Raw genomic sequence first — 15896 nt, forward strand, 5'->3', positions numbered from 1 at the left:
GCAAAAAACATTATGCTAAGTGAAAGAAGCCAGAGATAAAAGGCCACATATTATATGATTCCATTTATATAACATGGCCAGATTAGATAAACCTATTGCAGAGATAGAAAGCAGATTACTGGTTGCCTAAAGCTGAGTGGATTGAGAAGAAATGGGGAGTGACTGATAATGGGTATGGAGTTTCTTTGTGGGGGGATGAAAATGTTCTAAAGGTGACTGTGGTAATGGTTGCACAATTCTGTGAATATACTAAAAACTACTGAAGTATACACTTTAAATGGGTGAATCATATGGCATGTGAATTACAGACATCCCCCACAGCCCCCATCCGAGGTTTCACTTTCCACAGTTTCAGTTAACCCACGGTCAACCTCACTCTGAAAATACTAAATGGAAAATTGCAGAAATAAATAATTTATACGTTTAAAATTGTGCGCTGTTCTGAGTAGTGTGATGAACTCTTGGGCCATCTCACTCCGTCCGGGATGTGAATCGTCCCTTTGTCCAGCAGATCCCGCCCGTTAGTCACTCAGCAGCCATCTCGGGTATCAGACCACAGTGCTTGTGTCCAAGTGATCCTTATTTTACTTAATTTTACAAAAGTAGTGAGGCTGGCAATTCAGATATACTAAAGAGAAGCTGTGAAGTGCTTCCTTTAAGCGAAAAGGCAAAAGTTCTCGACTTAAGGAAAGAAAACTGGGTGCTGAGATTGCAAGGAAAGAAAACTGGGTGCTGAGATTGCTAAGATCTATGGTAAGAATGAATCGTCCATCCGTAAACTTGTGAAGAAGGAAACAGAAATTCACGCTAGTTTTGCTGTCACATATCAAATTGCAAAAGTTGTGGACACAGTGTGCGAAAGTGCTTAGTTAAGATGAAAAAGGCATTAAATTTGCACAATAAGGTATATTGCCATAATTGTTCTATTTTATTATTAGTTATTACTGCCAATTTCTTACTGTGCTTAATTAATAAGTTAAACTTTATCGTAGGTATGTATGTACAAGAAAAAACAGACCATACATAGGGTTTAGTACTATCGGTGCACGGTTTCAGGCATCCACTGGGGGGTCTTGGAAGGTCTCCCCTGTGGATAAGGGGGGACTACTGTATATGTCAATAAAGCTGTTATTTTAAAAAGATTTGATGAAAATCAAAAAGGGAGAAACAAGCATTTTTCAACAGCTACAAATGGAAAAAAAAATACTCAGCCTTCTTAAAAAAATAGATGGGAATATTTTTAAAGTTATTGTTTATAATACATACTCCCTACTTCCAAAATAAGCCTCAAGACAGCTTATAATAAAAAACGTACATACACCATGAGATTGTTGAAACAGACGATCAGGAATCATTGAGAACCAGCAGCAGGGCCATGAAAACCTAGCCCATCGTAATTACTGTGTGACTCCTTTTCTGTTTGATCTTCCTGGTAACTAAGGCAAAAATGGGAACATGAAGGGTCATGTAAGTCTCATGACCTGTAAAAGAACAGTTCCCACAGGAAAAACACCTACCCACTGGTATCAAACAACAGAATTTTCTGCCCCATCCACACGGCATCAGCGTGAAGGGTGACCCCAGGCAGGGCTGCACCTGCTCTGAGCCCAGTGGCTCGGGGACAGTGCCCCCAGGAGGAAGTGAGCCACCTGGTCACCTTGGAGGGTCAGTTTTCTCACTAGATAGCCACCCTCAGTCGGGAATGAATTTTCCAAATGTATTCTAACCACTTTTAAAAATAACAGCTTTATGGTGATATAATTCACATACTATACAATTTGCCCATTTAAAGCATACAATTCAATGACTTTCAGGATACTCAGAGCTGTGATTAGTATCTCCCCCAAAAGAAACGCTGTACCCCCTTCGGCCACTCCTCATTTCACCCTTCCTCAAACCCTGGCAACCACCAATCTATTGACTTTATAGAGGCCTATTCTGGACGTTTCATTTAACTACTTTTAATTAAAAAAACAAAAAGAGAAACACTTCAAATCTTGATTTATCAACTCCAAGCCCTCCTTACTGGCTCCTCTTCTGAAAGACAGGGAAATCAGCCTATCTCCACTTCTCCCACCTCCCACCCTGTTGATCCTGCTGTTACTTTTACATTGTTCATAGCTTTATCATCTACTGGGCAACCGTGCTCTGTCTACAGGTTTATATGGAACCCAGCTTATCCATCAGTTACTGACCCGACTCCCCGGTACGGGTATCGGTGACTGAGCCCCCGTGGCCCCCGAAGAGCCGCCCTGCTGGCCTAGGATGCGCGACCTCCGCGTCCGGGGCTTCACGCGTCCTCTCCGAAGTCCACTCTGTTCCGAGGGCCAGGCTGCAGCAGCCCCCACACGCTCTTGCCAACCGCCCACACGCAGCACCCGCGAGAACCCCGCCTAGCGCCACGCGGACAGACCAGTGAGCACTGCCGTGGGCCTGAAGTCTTCCCCTTTATGTGTGTTTCGTGCAGCGGAGAAAGGAGGCCGGATCGAGCTGAGCCGTGCGAGCCTGGCTTTCTCTCTGTGCTAGAGCATCCTGAGCCCATCAGAGATGATGAGCATTGGGCCAGGCTCAGGGAGAGCGGCTGCTGAAGAGGAAAAGTGTGGGCCTCAGAAAAGTAAAAGGAGTCCGACTAACTGAAGATTCAACACCCAGGAATATACAGGAGACAGCATTTCTGCTTCTTAAAAGATAATAAAAACGTGATTCACACAATCAACCCGCGCAGCTAGCTGGCCCTTGGAATGAGGGGTGGACAAAGGAGGGCAAGGAAACCTGGCCGGCCTCACTTCAGCCACTCTGGGAGCTGCAGGCAGTTTAGGAAGGCGGCCCCGTGTGCCTTCCTCTCCCGACGTCATGCCACGGGCGTCTGTACCAGGGAGAGAGCTGGGCTTTAGCATCGGGTAAACTAGGGTCTCAACCCTACGAGCTGGGGCTCGTAGCTGCCTGACCTTAAGAAGTCACTGAACTTTTCTGGTGCACAAGTTCTCACTCTCCCTGCAGGGCTGTGCCGGAGCTCAGGGACGGCATGTGCCCAGCATTAGGCAGTGCCGTCAGGGCCAGGGGCTCCACTTACGAGAGGCACTAAAACTATCACCCGCTGCCACGGGCAGAACACAAAGGCTGCAGGCAGTGACACGCAAACAGAAAACACTCTTAACACAGGGCAGCTCACTCTCCACCTGCTCCCGTGACCACAGGTCGGGACGGGCACGGGCACCAGGCAGCTGTGCCCACACTCAGCCCGGCTCTGTTACCTCATCGATGGCAGATTCCTCGATCAGTCGAGGGGCGTCGGAGGACAACAAGCCGTGAGTCGCCATCACGAAGATCTTATACGCACCCCTTTCCTTCAGGGTCTCTGCTGCAGCGAGGAAGCTGTCCACGTCATCAATGATGTCGTCCTGGCATGAAAGAGTCAGCAAGAGACATGAACGCTTTTGTAAAGGCGGGTCTAGACCACGGGGAAAGAGGCTGGACTAATTCTACTGTGACACACCTGCTGTCCACGTTGACGTGTCCAGACAGCGCGGTCACCGGGCTCCCGCTGCATTCCCTCCAGGCCTCCCACAGCGCAGGACAGGCGCCCTGGGCCTACAGTTCTCTATCCCTACCGTCTAGAGCTACACCCCACCAGGCAGGTGCTCCAGAAATACTCACCCTAGATTTTTTTAATGCATAGTAAAGCACCTGTTAGAAGATGCTTTTGACTCTAGGTGGTTCTTTCCTCTTTTCTTGCTACTTTTCCTTACTTTCTAAATTTTCTGCACTGGGTGGATGTGAAATGTGTTTCTTCCATATATTTTTATAAGGGGAAAAATAATAATAATTATTATTTTAACAAAATACTCAGAGTCCAGTGGTTTCTAATCTCATAGACTCTCAGTATGAGATAATAGAAAATATATACATTGGTCTCTTCTAAAGCCCTTTTACATGTTTTAGCGGTAAGAGCACTAGAGGAACCTCTTGTCCTGATGAGGCGACGCCGGGCGGGCTCCTGGATGGGGACTGGCCACCAGAAAGACCAGGGAAGCTTGGAATTTGCAGCACCCGCACGGCCAGCCCCAACGCCTCCAGAGAGGGGAGGGGGCTGGAAATGGGGTTAATGATCACTCAGGCCTCCAGGAAGAAGCCCCCATAACATCCCAGTAGCACAGGGTTCGGGGAGCGAACCAGGTGGGTGAACATTCCACACCGGGTGGGTGATGCACCCCAACTCCACGGGGACCCTCCCCGGCCTTGCCCCGTGCTTCTCTCTCTCCATCTAGCTGCTCATCTGTGTCCTCTGTCACATCCTTTAATTAACTGGTGAACTTAAGTGTCTCTCTGAGTTCTGTGAGCTGCTCTAGCAAATGCTCCAGCCCAGGGGGGTCCTGGGAGCCTCGGATTTGTAGGCAAGCCGAACAGAAGCTGTGGGTCACCTGGCGAGTCTCAGTTTTTGGACCAAAGTAGCCATTCAGCACAAGGCGCCCGTGAGACCTACCTGGCACCGTCCCCAGCATGACTGGCAAGCCAGTCAGCAAAGCACCAGCGGCAAGCGCGACAGAGCGACAGGAAGAGAGGCCTGCGTACCACAATGACGGCGGTCCTTCCTCCCACGTCACCGACCACTGTGATCGGGGGCTTCTCCTTGGGGATCAGCACTGCCCAGGACAAAACACGCACACACGTTTCTCGGTTAAGAGCCAAGCCGAGGCCTTAGCAAGTTACTGTCTCATGACAGAGGCCCAAGAGACCAGCAACAGAAGGGAGCTTCCCCCACCCGATAAAGGGCAACTATGGAAAAATCACTGCTAACGTCATACGTGATGAAAGACCTTTCCCCTAACATCAGGGACAAGACAAGGATGCCCACTTTCACCACTGCTATTCAACAGAGCACCAGATGTGCTAGCCAGGGCAGTCAGGCAAGAAAAAGAAATAAAAGGCATCCAGATCGGACAGGAAGACTTAGTACTGTTAAGACGGCAATGCTCCCCGAGTGATCTAGAGACTCCATGCACCCCGTCAGAATCCCAACCTCTTTTTTTGCAGAAATAAACTGACCCAAAAGTGCAAAGGACCCCAAAGAGCAAAAACAACACGAGGGACTCACTGCCCTCAGGAACGTTCTGCTGCCACCTTATCCCCGTGTCTTCCCTCCAGGGAGCTTCGGTGGTCAGGGTGGCGTCCTTCCTGGCCACCCACGGCCACACACAAAGCCCAGCCCTTGCCTCTGCCATCCTGTTCCCAGTTGAACCCATGCCTGAATGCCTTCAGCCTCCACCTCAGCTAACCGGGATCCACAAGGCCCAGCTGCAATCTCGCTCCTTCATGGCCATCCCAGGACCGTATTTCCTTCTCTGAGGTTTTTTGTTTATAAATGAGCAAACTCCTAGGCAAAGTGAGAACCCGAAGGGGTCCAGAATACCCCACAGTGGCATGAAAATTATTTTAAGCTGAAGGCATTTGAATTCCTGAAGTCCCTTATCTGCCTAAAAGCAGAGCTCCCCAAAAGAACTCAAAAGAATTCAGTTGTCCTAAACCCCCTCCCAGCAACAACCGCAGAAGACTGGCTCTCATCACCCAGACCAGAAGTCGGCACCACTCCTACACAGACACTGTCACACACCGTCTTGTCTCCCATCAATCCTCCCTGCGAGCCACTGGCCCTCCCATCAGCGCCCTTCCTCCGCTCCCCTTCCCCTATGAAGACCATATACAAGCCCCGAATTCCAACCTCCTCTTAAAATCTATCTTTTCTCTTCTTGATCTGTCTTTTGTCAGTTTTATTTGCAGCCTCCTGAGCACTGAAGCTACAGAGGGTAGAGGAAAAGTCTTTTCTCCCCCGCAGACTCAAACAAAAGCAGTATTTTTTTTTAACTGAAAAGATGTTATTAAAGCTTGAGGGAAGTTTCTTAAAAACAAAAACAAATTCCTGCATAACTCTACCACCCAGTCACAACCACGTTCATCCTTCGTATTCCCTCCTGGCCCGGGCAAAAGACAGGCCTACACTCCTGTATTCTGCCTTATTCACATACATTCCATACATTTTTCTCTTGTTTCCAGAGTCTTAATTATTTCAAAGAGCTTCATAATGAGCTGTGCTGATACGACATTCTTCACCAAGCCCAGCCCTCTGGTGAACCATTTAGACTTTTCCAATATTTTGCGTTAGAAGTAACACTACGGTGAATAACTTGTGCACCAAAAGCTTTCTGCTTGTGTTAAACTTTACTCTACTCTAGGACATGTTACTGAACGCACAAGTGAAATCCCTGACGTGCCACAGATGCGTCTAAACTGAGCATGTGCATAGGTCTTGGTATGACCAGACAGACTGCTTCTAAGAGGCCACCAGAAGTGCACTTGTCACAGCCAGGCCACGAAAGGTATCAGTTTTTGCCAATTTAAAAAACAAAAAGAGAAGTAGTACTTCACATTCGAAAAAAAAATTAAGTCAGCCTTAAAATCAAAGAGGAAAGCGACCCGGGGGCGGCACACTTACTGGGGATCTCCAGGCTGGGGTGGATGGCGGCGGCGCTCCTGACCATGGGGGGGGAATGCCGCCCGTCCACCAGGTCGGACTCGGCGTCCTGCGCTTCTCCGTGAATCACCGCGATGCCCAGTCGCAGGCGCTCAGCAAAAGACTGTGCCCTGGAGGAGAGCAGGAGACCCGTTCACAATCACGCAAAGCTGGTTTCTGATAACATCTACGGAGAAACATCACGGGAACTTTAAAAAGGTAGTTTCCAAAAGGGTCAATGAGAAAGGAGAATGAAATAATCTTAGATTCTCAGAATCCAAGACAAAGTGTGGAGACCCCACATGACCACACATCCCCCTGGCAGCTGGGCCTGGTGTGCACTCGGCCAACGAGTGAGCCCGTGTAAGTTATAAGTTAGTTCACCTCCTCTGAGCCTCCGTTTCCTCACTTGGAATTGTTAATTAATTCTACCTATCTACCTAGTTAACAGTGAGAACCAACCACATGATACAAAGTGCACTAACTACTCATCAGAGTATGAAGCATCAAGGTTTTGTTGTGTAACTGAGATACGAGACACTGCACACACTTAAACCGTATGATTTCATAAGCTCAGATGTATTTCTATACCTGTACAACCGTCAGCACAACCAAGGCAGTGAAAGTATCTACCCCCGCCAAACGTCACCTGTGCCCCTCTGCAATTTCTCCTTCCAGCACCAGCTACCAGTGAGCTGCTTTCTATCACCACAGTTCTACCTTTTCTAGAATGTCGTACGTGGAATCGGAGTCTGTAGTCCTTTTTTGTCTTACTTTGTTCATTCGGCGTAGCGGTTTGGAGAGTCGCCACATCACACATCCATCAGGAGAGCGTCCTTCACGTCGCCGAGTAAACAGTCCATGCTGTGTGTCTATCACTATTTGTCCAGTTACTTGTGGATGGACTTTGTTTTTTTTTAAAGATTTATTATTTATTTATTTCATTTATTTTTTGGCTGCATCAGGTTCTTCGTTGCAGAATGCGGGATCTTTCTTTGCAGGGCATGGGCTTCTCTCTAGCAGTGGCGTGTGGGTTTTCTTTCTCTAGCTGTGGTGCGCGGGCTCCAGAGGGCGTGAGCTCTGTAGTTTGCGGCACGTGGGCTCTCTCATTGAGCTCAGCAGTTGTAGCACATGGGCTTAGTTGCCCCACGGCATGTGGGATCTTAGTTCCCTGACCAGGGCTCGAATCTGTGTCCCCTGCATTGGCAGGCGGATTCTTAACCACTGCGCCACCAGGGAAGTCCCTGGATAGACTTTTGAGTTGTGTCCAGTCATGAGTTGTTACAAAACCGTTGTGAACACTCGTGTACAAATCTGTCTGGACTCATGTTTCCTTTTCCCTTGGTGTGACTGGATCACACGTTACCGTTTCCCAAAGTGGCTGTCACACTCCCACAAGCCGTGTGTGAGCACTCGGCCCTTCCAAGTCCTCGCCAGCCGGGCTGCTGTCAGCCGTTTCAATGCACCCATCCCAGCGGCATGCAGTGGGTCGCTGTGGTTTCAGTTTGCACTGACCCCTCATGACAAATGGCGCTTATCTGCCACCTATATATATGCTTTGGTAAAGGGTCTGTTTCTCTTTTGCCAATTTTTTAGTTGGGTTTTTAGTTCTCTTAGTAAGTCTGGAGAATTCTTTATATATTCTGAATTGAAGTCCTTCATCAGACACATGCTTCACACATATTCCCTCCCAATCTGCGCTTTCTCCTGTTATTCTCTTAATGATGTCTTCTGAAGAGCAGTTTTAATTTTCATGACATCCAATTTAACAATTTTTTCCTATCAATTGGGCTTTTAGTGTCATATTTAAGAAATCTTTACCTAAACCAAGGTCACAAGGATTTTTTTCCCTCTGTTTGCCTCTAGAAGTTTTGTACTTTCAGGTTCTACATTTAGGTATATGATTCATTTGAAGTTGATTTTTAAAAATGATGTGAGATATGGCTCAAAATTCATTATTTTGCCCACAAACATCCGATTATTCCAACACTTTTCATTTGTTAAAAAGACTAGCCTTTCCCCATTAAACTGCCTTTGCACATCTGCCGAAAATCAGTCTTCCAGATACCTGTGGGTCTATTTTGGGACTCTATTCTGTTCCACTGACCTATTTTTCTATCTTTATTCCAATACCACACAATCACGATTGCTTTAGCTTTATAATAGGTCTTGAATTCAGGTAGTGTTAGATCTCCAAACTTTGTTCTCCTTTTTCAAAGTTTTTTTTTTTTGGGGGGGGGGACATTATTCTAGTTTCACTGCATGTCCATATGAATTTTGGAATCAGCTTGTCAAATTCTATAAAAAAAAGCCTGCTGACATTTTGATTGGGATGGTGTCAATTCTACAGACCAATGTAGGGAGGAGATACGCTATCTTAACAATATTGAGTCTTTCAAGCCACAAACACAGTATATTTCTCCATTCATTTAGGTCTTTAATTTCTCTAGGCAAGTCTTTCAGTGTGCAAGTCTTGAACATCTTAGGTTTATCCCTAAGTGTTTCAACTTAGTTTGATGCTATTTGGTTTTATTTTTCATTTCAGTTTCCAATTGTTCGTTGCTAGTATACAGAAAGACAACTGATTTTTGGACAGTGATCTTATATCCTGCAACTTTGCTAAAATGACTTATTAGTACTAACAGCATCTTTATAGATTTCATCAGATTTTTCTACATAAATAATCATGCCACTTGCAAATTAGGATTGTTTTGCTTCTTCTTTTTCACACTGGATTCCTTTTCTTTTCTTTCTTTCTTTTTTTTTAATTGCACTATCCAGAAGCTCCAGTATACAATGTTGAGTAGAAGTAGGGAAAGCAGACATCCTCTTCTTGCTCCTGATCTTAGGGGAAAGCAATCAGTCTTTCATAGTAAGTGTGATGTTAGCTGTAGGTTTTTCATAGATATCATTTACCAGATGAGGAAGTTCCCTTCTATTCCTAGTTTGCTTAAAGTTATAATCAGGAAGAGAAATTGAATTTTATCAAATGCTTTTTGCACCTACAGAGATGATACGGTTTTTCTTTTTTAGTTTATTCCTAAATGGTCGTGATGTATTATCCTTTTTACATATTGTTAGCTTATATTTGCTAAAATGTTGCTTAGAATTTTTATATCTAGGTTCATGAGGAATATTGATGTTTTTCTTTTCTTGTCATGTCTGTGTCTGGCTTTGCTATCAGGGTAATGAATGCCTCATAAAGTGAGCTGGGAAGTACTAGTTCTTCAATTTTCTGGAAGAGTTTATGTACAGTTAGCATTATTTCCCCCGTAAATGTTTGGTAGAATTCACCACTGAGGTCTTACTCTTTTTTCCATCTTCAGCGCCTAGTGCGCAAAAAAATGTTCAAGTGCTTAAAGATCCAATAAGTTCTCCCAACCTTGGTTTTCAAACATCAAAAATTCAAAACAAGTTCCTTACAGCCCACAAGAACAGCTAAAAAGAAACAAAAACAAGGGCTGTGGTCATAAATTAGGAATTTAACAGAACCCCATCATCAGGACCACCTGCACTAGACACAGCCAGGCATTGCAATGCCACAGGGAGGCACTTAAAGGTACAACTGTGCTCCCTGGTGGAACAGAATCTCCCCTGTGCCAGGTTTCCCGTCTGCACTCCACGACCAAGGAGAGCTTTGTCACAGTGTCTGCAATCAGTTCAAGAAATTTAAATTGATGCTACATCCATTGCAAATTACTTTCTTAAGAAGTTACACTTTCCTCCCTCAGTAGAAGATGTCATTACACAGCACATGCAGTTAAGTCTTCTGTGGTTTTGAAAAAGTCTCAAATGCACATAAAGAAACGTCTACTGGTCTGGCACTTCCTACAATGAATCTAATTTATATTTCCAAGGAAAAGACAACAGATTTCACAGGAGCAGAGCTGTACTGCATAACCTGATCCAGAAAAGTGTATCTTTGTGTGTGTGTGTGAATATTTTTACGTAAGGAAAAGAGGGAGAGTCTCAGGGGGAGAATTTTTTTTTAAAAATTTATTCTTTATTCCTTTTTTTTAAAATTAATTAACTAATTAATTAATTTTTGGCTGTGTTGGGTCTTAGTTTCTGTGCGAGGGCTTTCTCTAGTTGTGGCGAGCGGGGGCCACTCTTCATTGCGGTGCGCGGGCCTCTCACTATCAGGGCCTCTCTTGTTGCAGAGCACAGGCTCCAGACGCGCAGGCTCAGTAGTTGTGGCGCACGGGCCTAGTTGCTCCGCGGCATGTGGGATCTTCCCGGACCAGGGCTCGAACCCGTGTCCCCTGCATTGGCAGGCAGATTCTCAACCACTGCGTCACCAGAGAAGCCCCGAGCACTGATCTTTGATGCAAAAAGATTACAACTCGCTGAAGGCTCAGATGATGGTTAGCATTTTTTAGCAATAAAGTATTTTTAAATTAAGGTATGTACAATGTTTTTTAATACATAATGCTATTGCACATGTAACAGACTACAGTATAGTGTAAACATAAAATTTTATATGCAGTGGGAAACCAAAAATCCATGTGACTCACTTTACTGTGATATTGGCTTTGGCAGAGGTGTGGAACCCAACACACTATCTCCAAGGCATGTCTGTGTGTGAAACCCTTTCAATTCAAACACAACTTTAGGTTCTGTATCCCTGACTCATCAGTTACTCCAGGTTACATGTAACTCTCAGCACTGCCCCATGTGCACACCTTGTAGTGTTTGTAAATTCTGTAAAATGTCACCTTTTAACACATACCAATCCAGCCTCTCGGCTGGGTACAATTCTGTTAATAAATTACTGAGTTCTCTGAATAAAAGGCAGTAAACAACCTCAAAATACATTCACTGGTATTTTAAAGGGCAGATGTGAAGATGAACAACAAGCGGCCGCCTCAGCACCGGGCTGGGATTCCCCAGTCCTGGACGGCTTCTGCTAAGAAATGTGATGGTAGTCACAGACTGGGACTGGAAAAAAGGGAGGAAAATAAACCATCACTTAATACATGGAGTCAGCAGACAATCTTTTAAACTATCAGTTCACAGGATAAAAAATAAGAGACACAGTGGGAACGGCTGAGATAGAATCCAGAACACCTGGGATTCAACGGGGCTGGGACCCCTGGGTGCGGCTCTGTGGAGCAGTCGTGAGCTCCCACCTACCTCTTAGCCGAGGCTGGAGACTTGGCCACGATCACTGCATTTCTGTAATCCGGGATCTGTGACAGAGGAGAGGGTGGGGATTACTGCCATGTCTCCACAAGGCTATTCACACCAATATCCGGTAATTGATAAAAATGAACATTCCAACAGACTCAAAAACGTCATCTGGTCACTTCAAAGTTTTCCAAAAAGACAGAAAGTTCAAAGTAAATTTCCTCTTTAGAAGATGAAGAAACGCCTACCTAGGAATAAAAAAAATTATTATCAAGGCATGACTCTCATAGACCTAGTTTAAGAAAAAAGTAGGGTTAATCAGTAATTAGCTCATATCTATGTGGCAGCAAAGATGTTTTTATAAAGTCAACAGGAAGGCCTCTCATGAATCCCAGTTACATGTAATTTCACAGGGCAAGGATGATATTCATCGAACCTGAATTCAAGGCACCTGTTGAATTCCAAATAAGTGCGGTCCAAACAAATAACTACTTAATGTGTCTCTGTCACAGCATAATGAAGAAACCAATTTGTTAAAGGAATCAGCCCGCCTAGTACTGTTTCATAAAGATATTAAGAGCCCTTAAGAAAATAAGCAAAACATCAGTCTACTTTGGAGTCCTTTACTTTAAACATTTGAAGTGATCTGTACTAGGATAATTACAGTTGAAGATACACCCATTACCAACTTCTGAGTTTAGAAGACAGAACTACTTTTAAGCTGAGCAGTAGTTTGTTGTTTCTGATTTCATCTTGACAATATATTCAAATTATGTTCTTAAAATCTAATCATTTCATTAAATTACACTATTTCATTCAAATATATCCCCACTGATTTCTCACAATTATGCTAGATCAATGAACTTTAATATAAGCGCTTAATAACATCTAGCACCTTGTACAATACCTAGCACATGGGAAGCACTAAATAATCAATACTTAGTAAACAAAAAACTTATTAGTTTGAACAAGGCTTTATTATAGATATATCCACATGGATAAGATATCTCTACATCTGATCCATCTATACACATAAAAAGCCTAACTTATCCAACACTATCAGGGAGTAAGGTAGCAAAAAATATTTTCATTTAGGCGTTTTCCTTATTTCTGCTGGAAGTCTTTCTAAACTGCTTTATGCACTTCTTTGCCTCATCAAACATCACCAGACAGCACCAAACCCAGCTAAGAGCAAAATAACAAATGAAGAAACAGTTAATAGAGCAAAGAAAAGGAAACTTTAAAAGAAAGGACTCTTTAATAAAAACAGGTCTATTTTCTCCTCAGGAGTCAAAACAGGAAATCATACACATAAAGAACGAACAAGTTGTTACGAAAATGAACCAAAAAGAAATCTAGACAGTGGAAGTTATTATGGTCCAAATAAGAAACTCAGCTGGCTGAAGGGCAGGAGGGACACAGCTGAAAAAAAACCGTGGGTGAGATTAAGCCATGGAATTTTCCCACCAGGCAGCATGTAAGAATGCAAAACTTGACAAAAAAAAAAAAAAAGTTAAACAATATACAGACTAGATCCAAGATTTTCAACTTCTAACAGTTCCCAACGAAAGGAATGAAAAAATAGAAGGGATGAGATACTCAAACTTCAGCAAACAAAATTCATAGAGAATGAAAGGGACCCACTGAGCATCTAGTGAGGTGAATGAAAAAAGATCCACCTGGACACATTGTGCTGAAATTTCAAAACCACAGCAAAAAGATAAAACACTGTTTTACATGGGGAATTCTGTCCAAGTGTAAATGAATACAGCCCCTTCAGACAATTGCAATTTTTGTAATATCTATTAAAATATGAAAAATGCAGATACTTTTCAATTAAGCAGTTCCACTTCTTAATATAGCTCAGAAAAACACTTGCGTAAGTACTCAGAAGGGCAGGTACAAGAATTTTCAATGCAACATGACTTAAATATATTTTGAAAACAAAATATTTCACTTAAAAGAGTGAAAAATTAAAACAACCTAATATCCAAGCAAGAGGGAAATGGTTGAAAAAACTGTGGCTCATTTAAACTTGTGCTTTAAACATCGAAACAGGTAGCTATTTAAATTTAAATTAATTAAACTTAAATAAAATGAAGGATTCCATTCTCCAGTCACAGCAGGCACATTTCAAGGACTCAATAGGCACCTGCAGCTGCCATTCTGACAGCAGATAGAACACTCACACCATCGTAGAATGATGATGATACACTATGTAGCAATCATGAAGGAAGAAGTAATCCTATACAGCTGAACACGGGAAGACCTCCAGGCACCAGCACAGGAAAGGAAAGAAAGTTACAGAACAACACAAACAATGTATCAATGTGTTTTTTTGTGTGTTTTGTTTTTTTTCCAAAAAGCCCCCACAAATCAATTTCTGTAACTAGGTGTATAGAAATGGGAGGTAAATCGGAGGCAAAGGTCTGAGAGGATTCAGGACACTACGCAGGCTGGTAACCAGGGTGAGCCCTGCAGAGGGCCTGGGCCCAGGCTGGTGGTCCAGGGAAGCTGATCGTTTCATCACTTCTGTCAGAATTTCCCTAACTGCCACTGTAAATGTAAGTTTTCATTTTTCACATTTTAGAAGATTACTCTTATTAGTCTTATCAAGTGGAGGGGAAAACACACCACATGTCACGCAAGTCTGACTTCCAAACCCTGTAGTAATTTCCCCGGAACCATTAAGGGAAAACATCACCAGGGCCACTGTGGGACCACAGAGAATCAAATTGCCTGACACCCACACTCCTTTGCTACACCCCTGCCTGTGTCCCTGGTTTTCCATTTCTTGCCAGATCTCATTTCTCTGACAGTGAGAGTGAACTGGTATAAAGACACTAAGAAGAACACAGGGGGGAATAAAGCAACCCAAGAATCAGAAACAGGATCACTTTATAAGTTCCTATTTTTAAAACTGATGGGATGGGATCTCTCGATACACCACAAAAATACACTTGGTAGCCTCCCCTCTTCATAATTTCCTTAAAAAACCCTGGTGCAGACCAGAGATTACTAGTACTATCACTATAATACGTAGTCATTTTTTTAAAAACAAGCACTATACTTAATCAATACCCAAACCTCTTTTGGGTTATATTTTATTATGTCTACAGCTTGGATGTCTTACACTCAGTGCTGCCTTACAGCCGCTGTCAGCCCAACAGCAGCTGCACTGTGTGCTTTCACCCCTTCGCGTGCATGAAGGTGGCCACGGTGTTCCTATGTCCTCCATTCACATGAATCACAGGCACTGTTGGTTCTCTCCGGGCTGGGCTTAACTGCCATTTAAAATGTCGCCAGAAAGAGCTCACTATGATTCAGCATTAAAATGACAAGTTACCATGCACGCAGAAAGACACAGGAAGAGGGCAGCACGATGTGAATTTCATATTCATGAATCAAAGGGTCATCACTGGAGGAATGACCACAATTCCATGTTTTCTTGCAAGGCAACAATCAAATGCTTTCTGGGACCTACGAAAGGAAGACTCCCTGCCAGGAGGTGAAGCCGCGGAAGGACTAAATCTGAAAAGGATGCTTAGCGCACGCGCAGCAACACGGCCAAGGCTGGAGAACGGTTTCCAGGCGACGAGCATCCATTAGCTGAACGCCCACTTTGGGCAGCAAGTGCTCAAATTCCCCTGACAACCCAAGAAAAACAGAGGGTGAGCTGTCACATAGGATGACATCAGTGTCAAAGCTTGCAGAATAGAGCCACTAGGTGACACGAAGGCAATGCGGCATGGCAGGACTGGCAGTGCTTCCTTCTTTCTTGATGACGTGAATAACATAAACCCTAACTGACGGCAACGTAGATTCAGTAAAACATGGTGAATCTACCCGCTGCCTGAGAAACTCTAATGCATGAAAACAAAAGGCATAAAGCAAGTACATACACTATAAAAAAGTACACAGTGAGCTCCCATACAGTATTTCATTTTCTATAGGCTGTTTTAATTTATCTCTATGAATGAAGAACAGAGAATTTAAAGCTAAAACATCTGAGGTTACCACTGTTAGCTCACCATCAGAAACAAGGACCCCACTTCCCTAATCTGCTCAACCATGAGCAGTGTAACAGGGTTCAGGTCCGACTTCTTTTCAACAATGAAACCTAAGACGGGATTCTTCAAGTGGCAGGCAGCCTTGCACCGAGGCAGACGCCTACACAGAGGGCAATGACCTTGGCCTGACCTCTGGATCAGCACCAAGTGTGCTGTGGTCTTGACTCACCAGGCCCGCAGGAGCCTCTCAA

The 15896-nt window shown here is 44.1% G+C and overlaps 1 protein-coding gene across 15 annotated transcripts in view; it reads right to left on the bottom strand.

Moving 5' to 3' along the window:
• PRPSAP2 (phosphoribosyl pyrophosphate synthetase associated protein 2) overlaps positions 1 to 15896 on the bottom strand; it is a 35220-nt gene that overhangs the window by 2453 nt on the left and 16871 nt on the right. For 11 of the 15 annotated variants that reach the window (XM_036835393.1, XM_036835386.1, XM_036835391.1 and 8 more), the window contains 4 exons: positions 11642 to 11697; positions 6491 to 6639; positions 4573 to 4643; positions 3255 to 3401 (listed from right to left, as the gene is read on the bottom strand). In XM_036835393.1, the coding sequence (XP_036691288.1) occupies positions 3255 to 3401; positions 4573 to 4643; positions 6491 to 6639; positions 11642 to 11697 (423 nt within the window). Of the gene's footprint in view, positions 1 to 1319; positions 1437 to 3254; positions 3402 to 4483; positions 4644 to 6490; positions 6640 to 11641; positions 11698 to 15896 lie in introns of all 15 variants that reach the window. The other 4 variants (XR_005017664.1, XR_005017665.1, XM_036835397.1 and 1 more) reach the window with 4 other exon arrangements.

This window comes from Balaenoptera musculus, chromosome 20 (assembly GCF_009873245.2).
Source record: "Balaenoptera musculus isolate JJ_BM4_2016_0621 chromosome 20, mBalMus1.pri.v3, whole genome shotgun sequence".
Classification (NCBI taxonomy): Eukaryota; Metazoa; Chordata; class Mammalia; order Artiodactyla; family Balaenopteridae; genus Balaenoptera; species Balaenoptera musculus.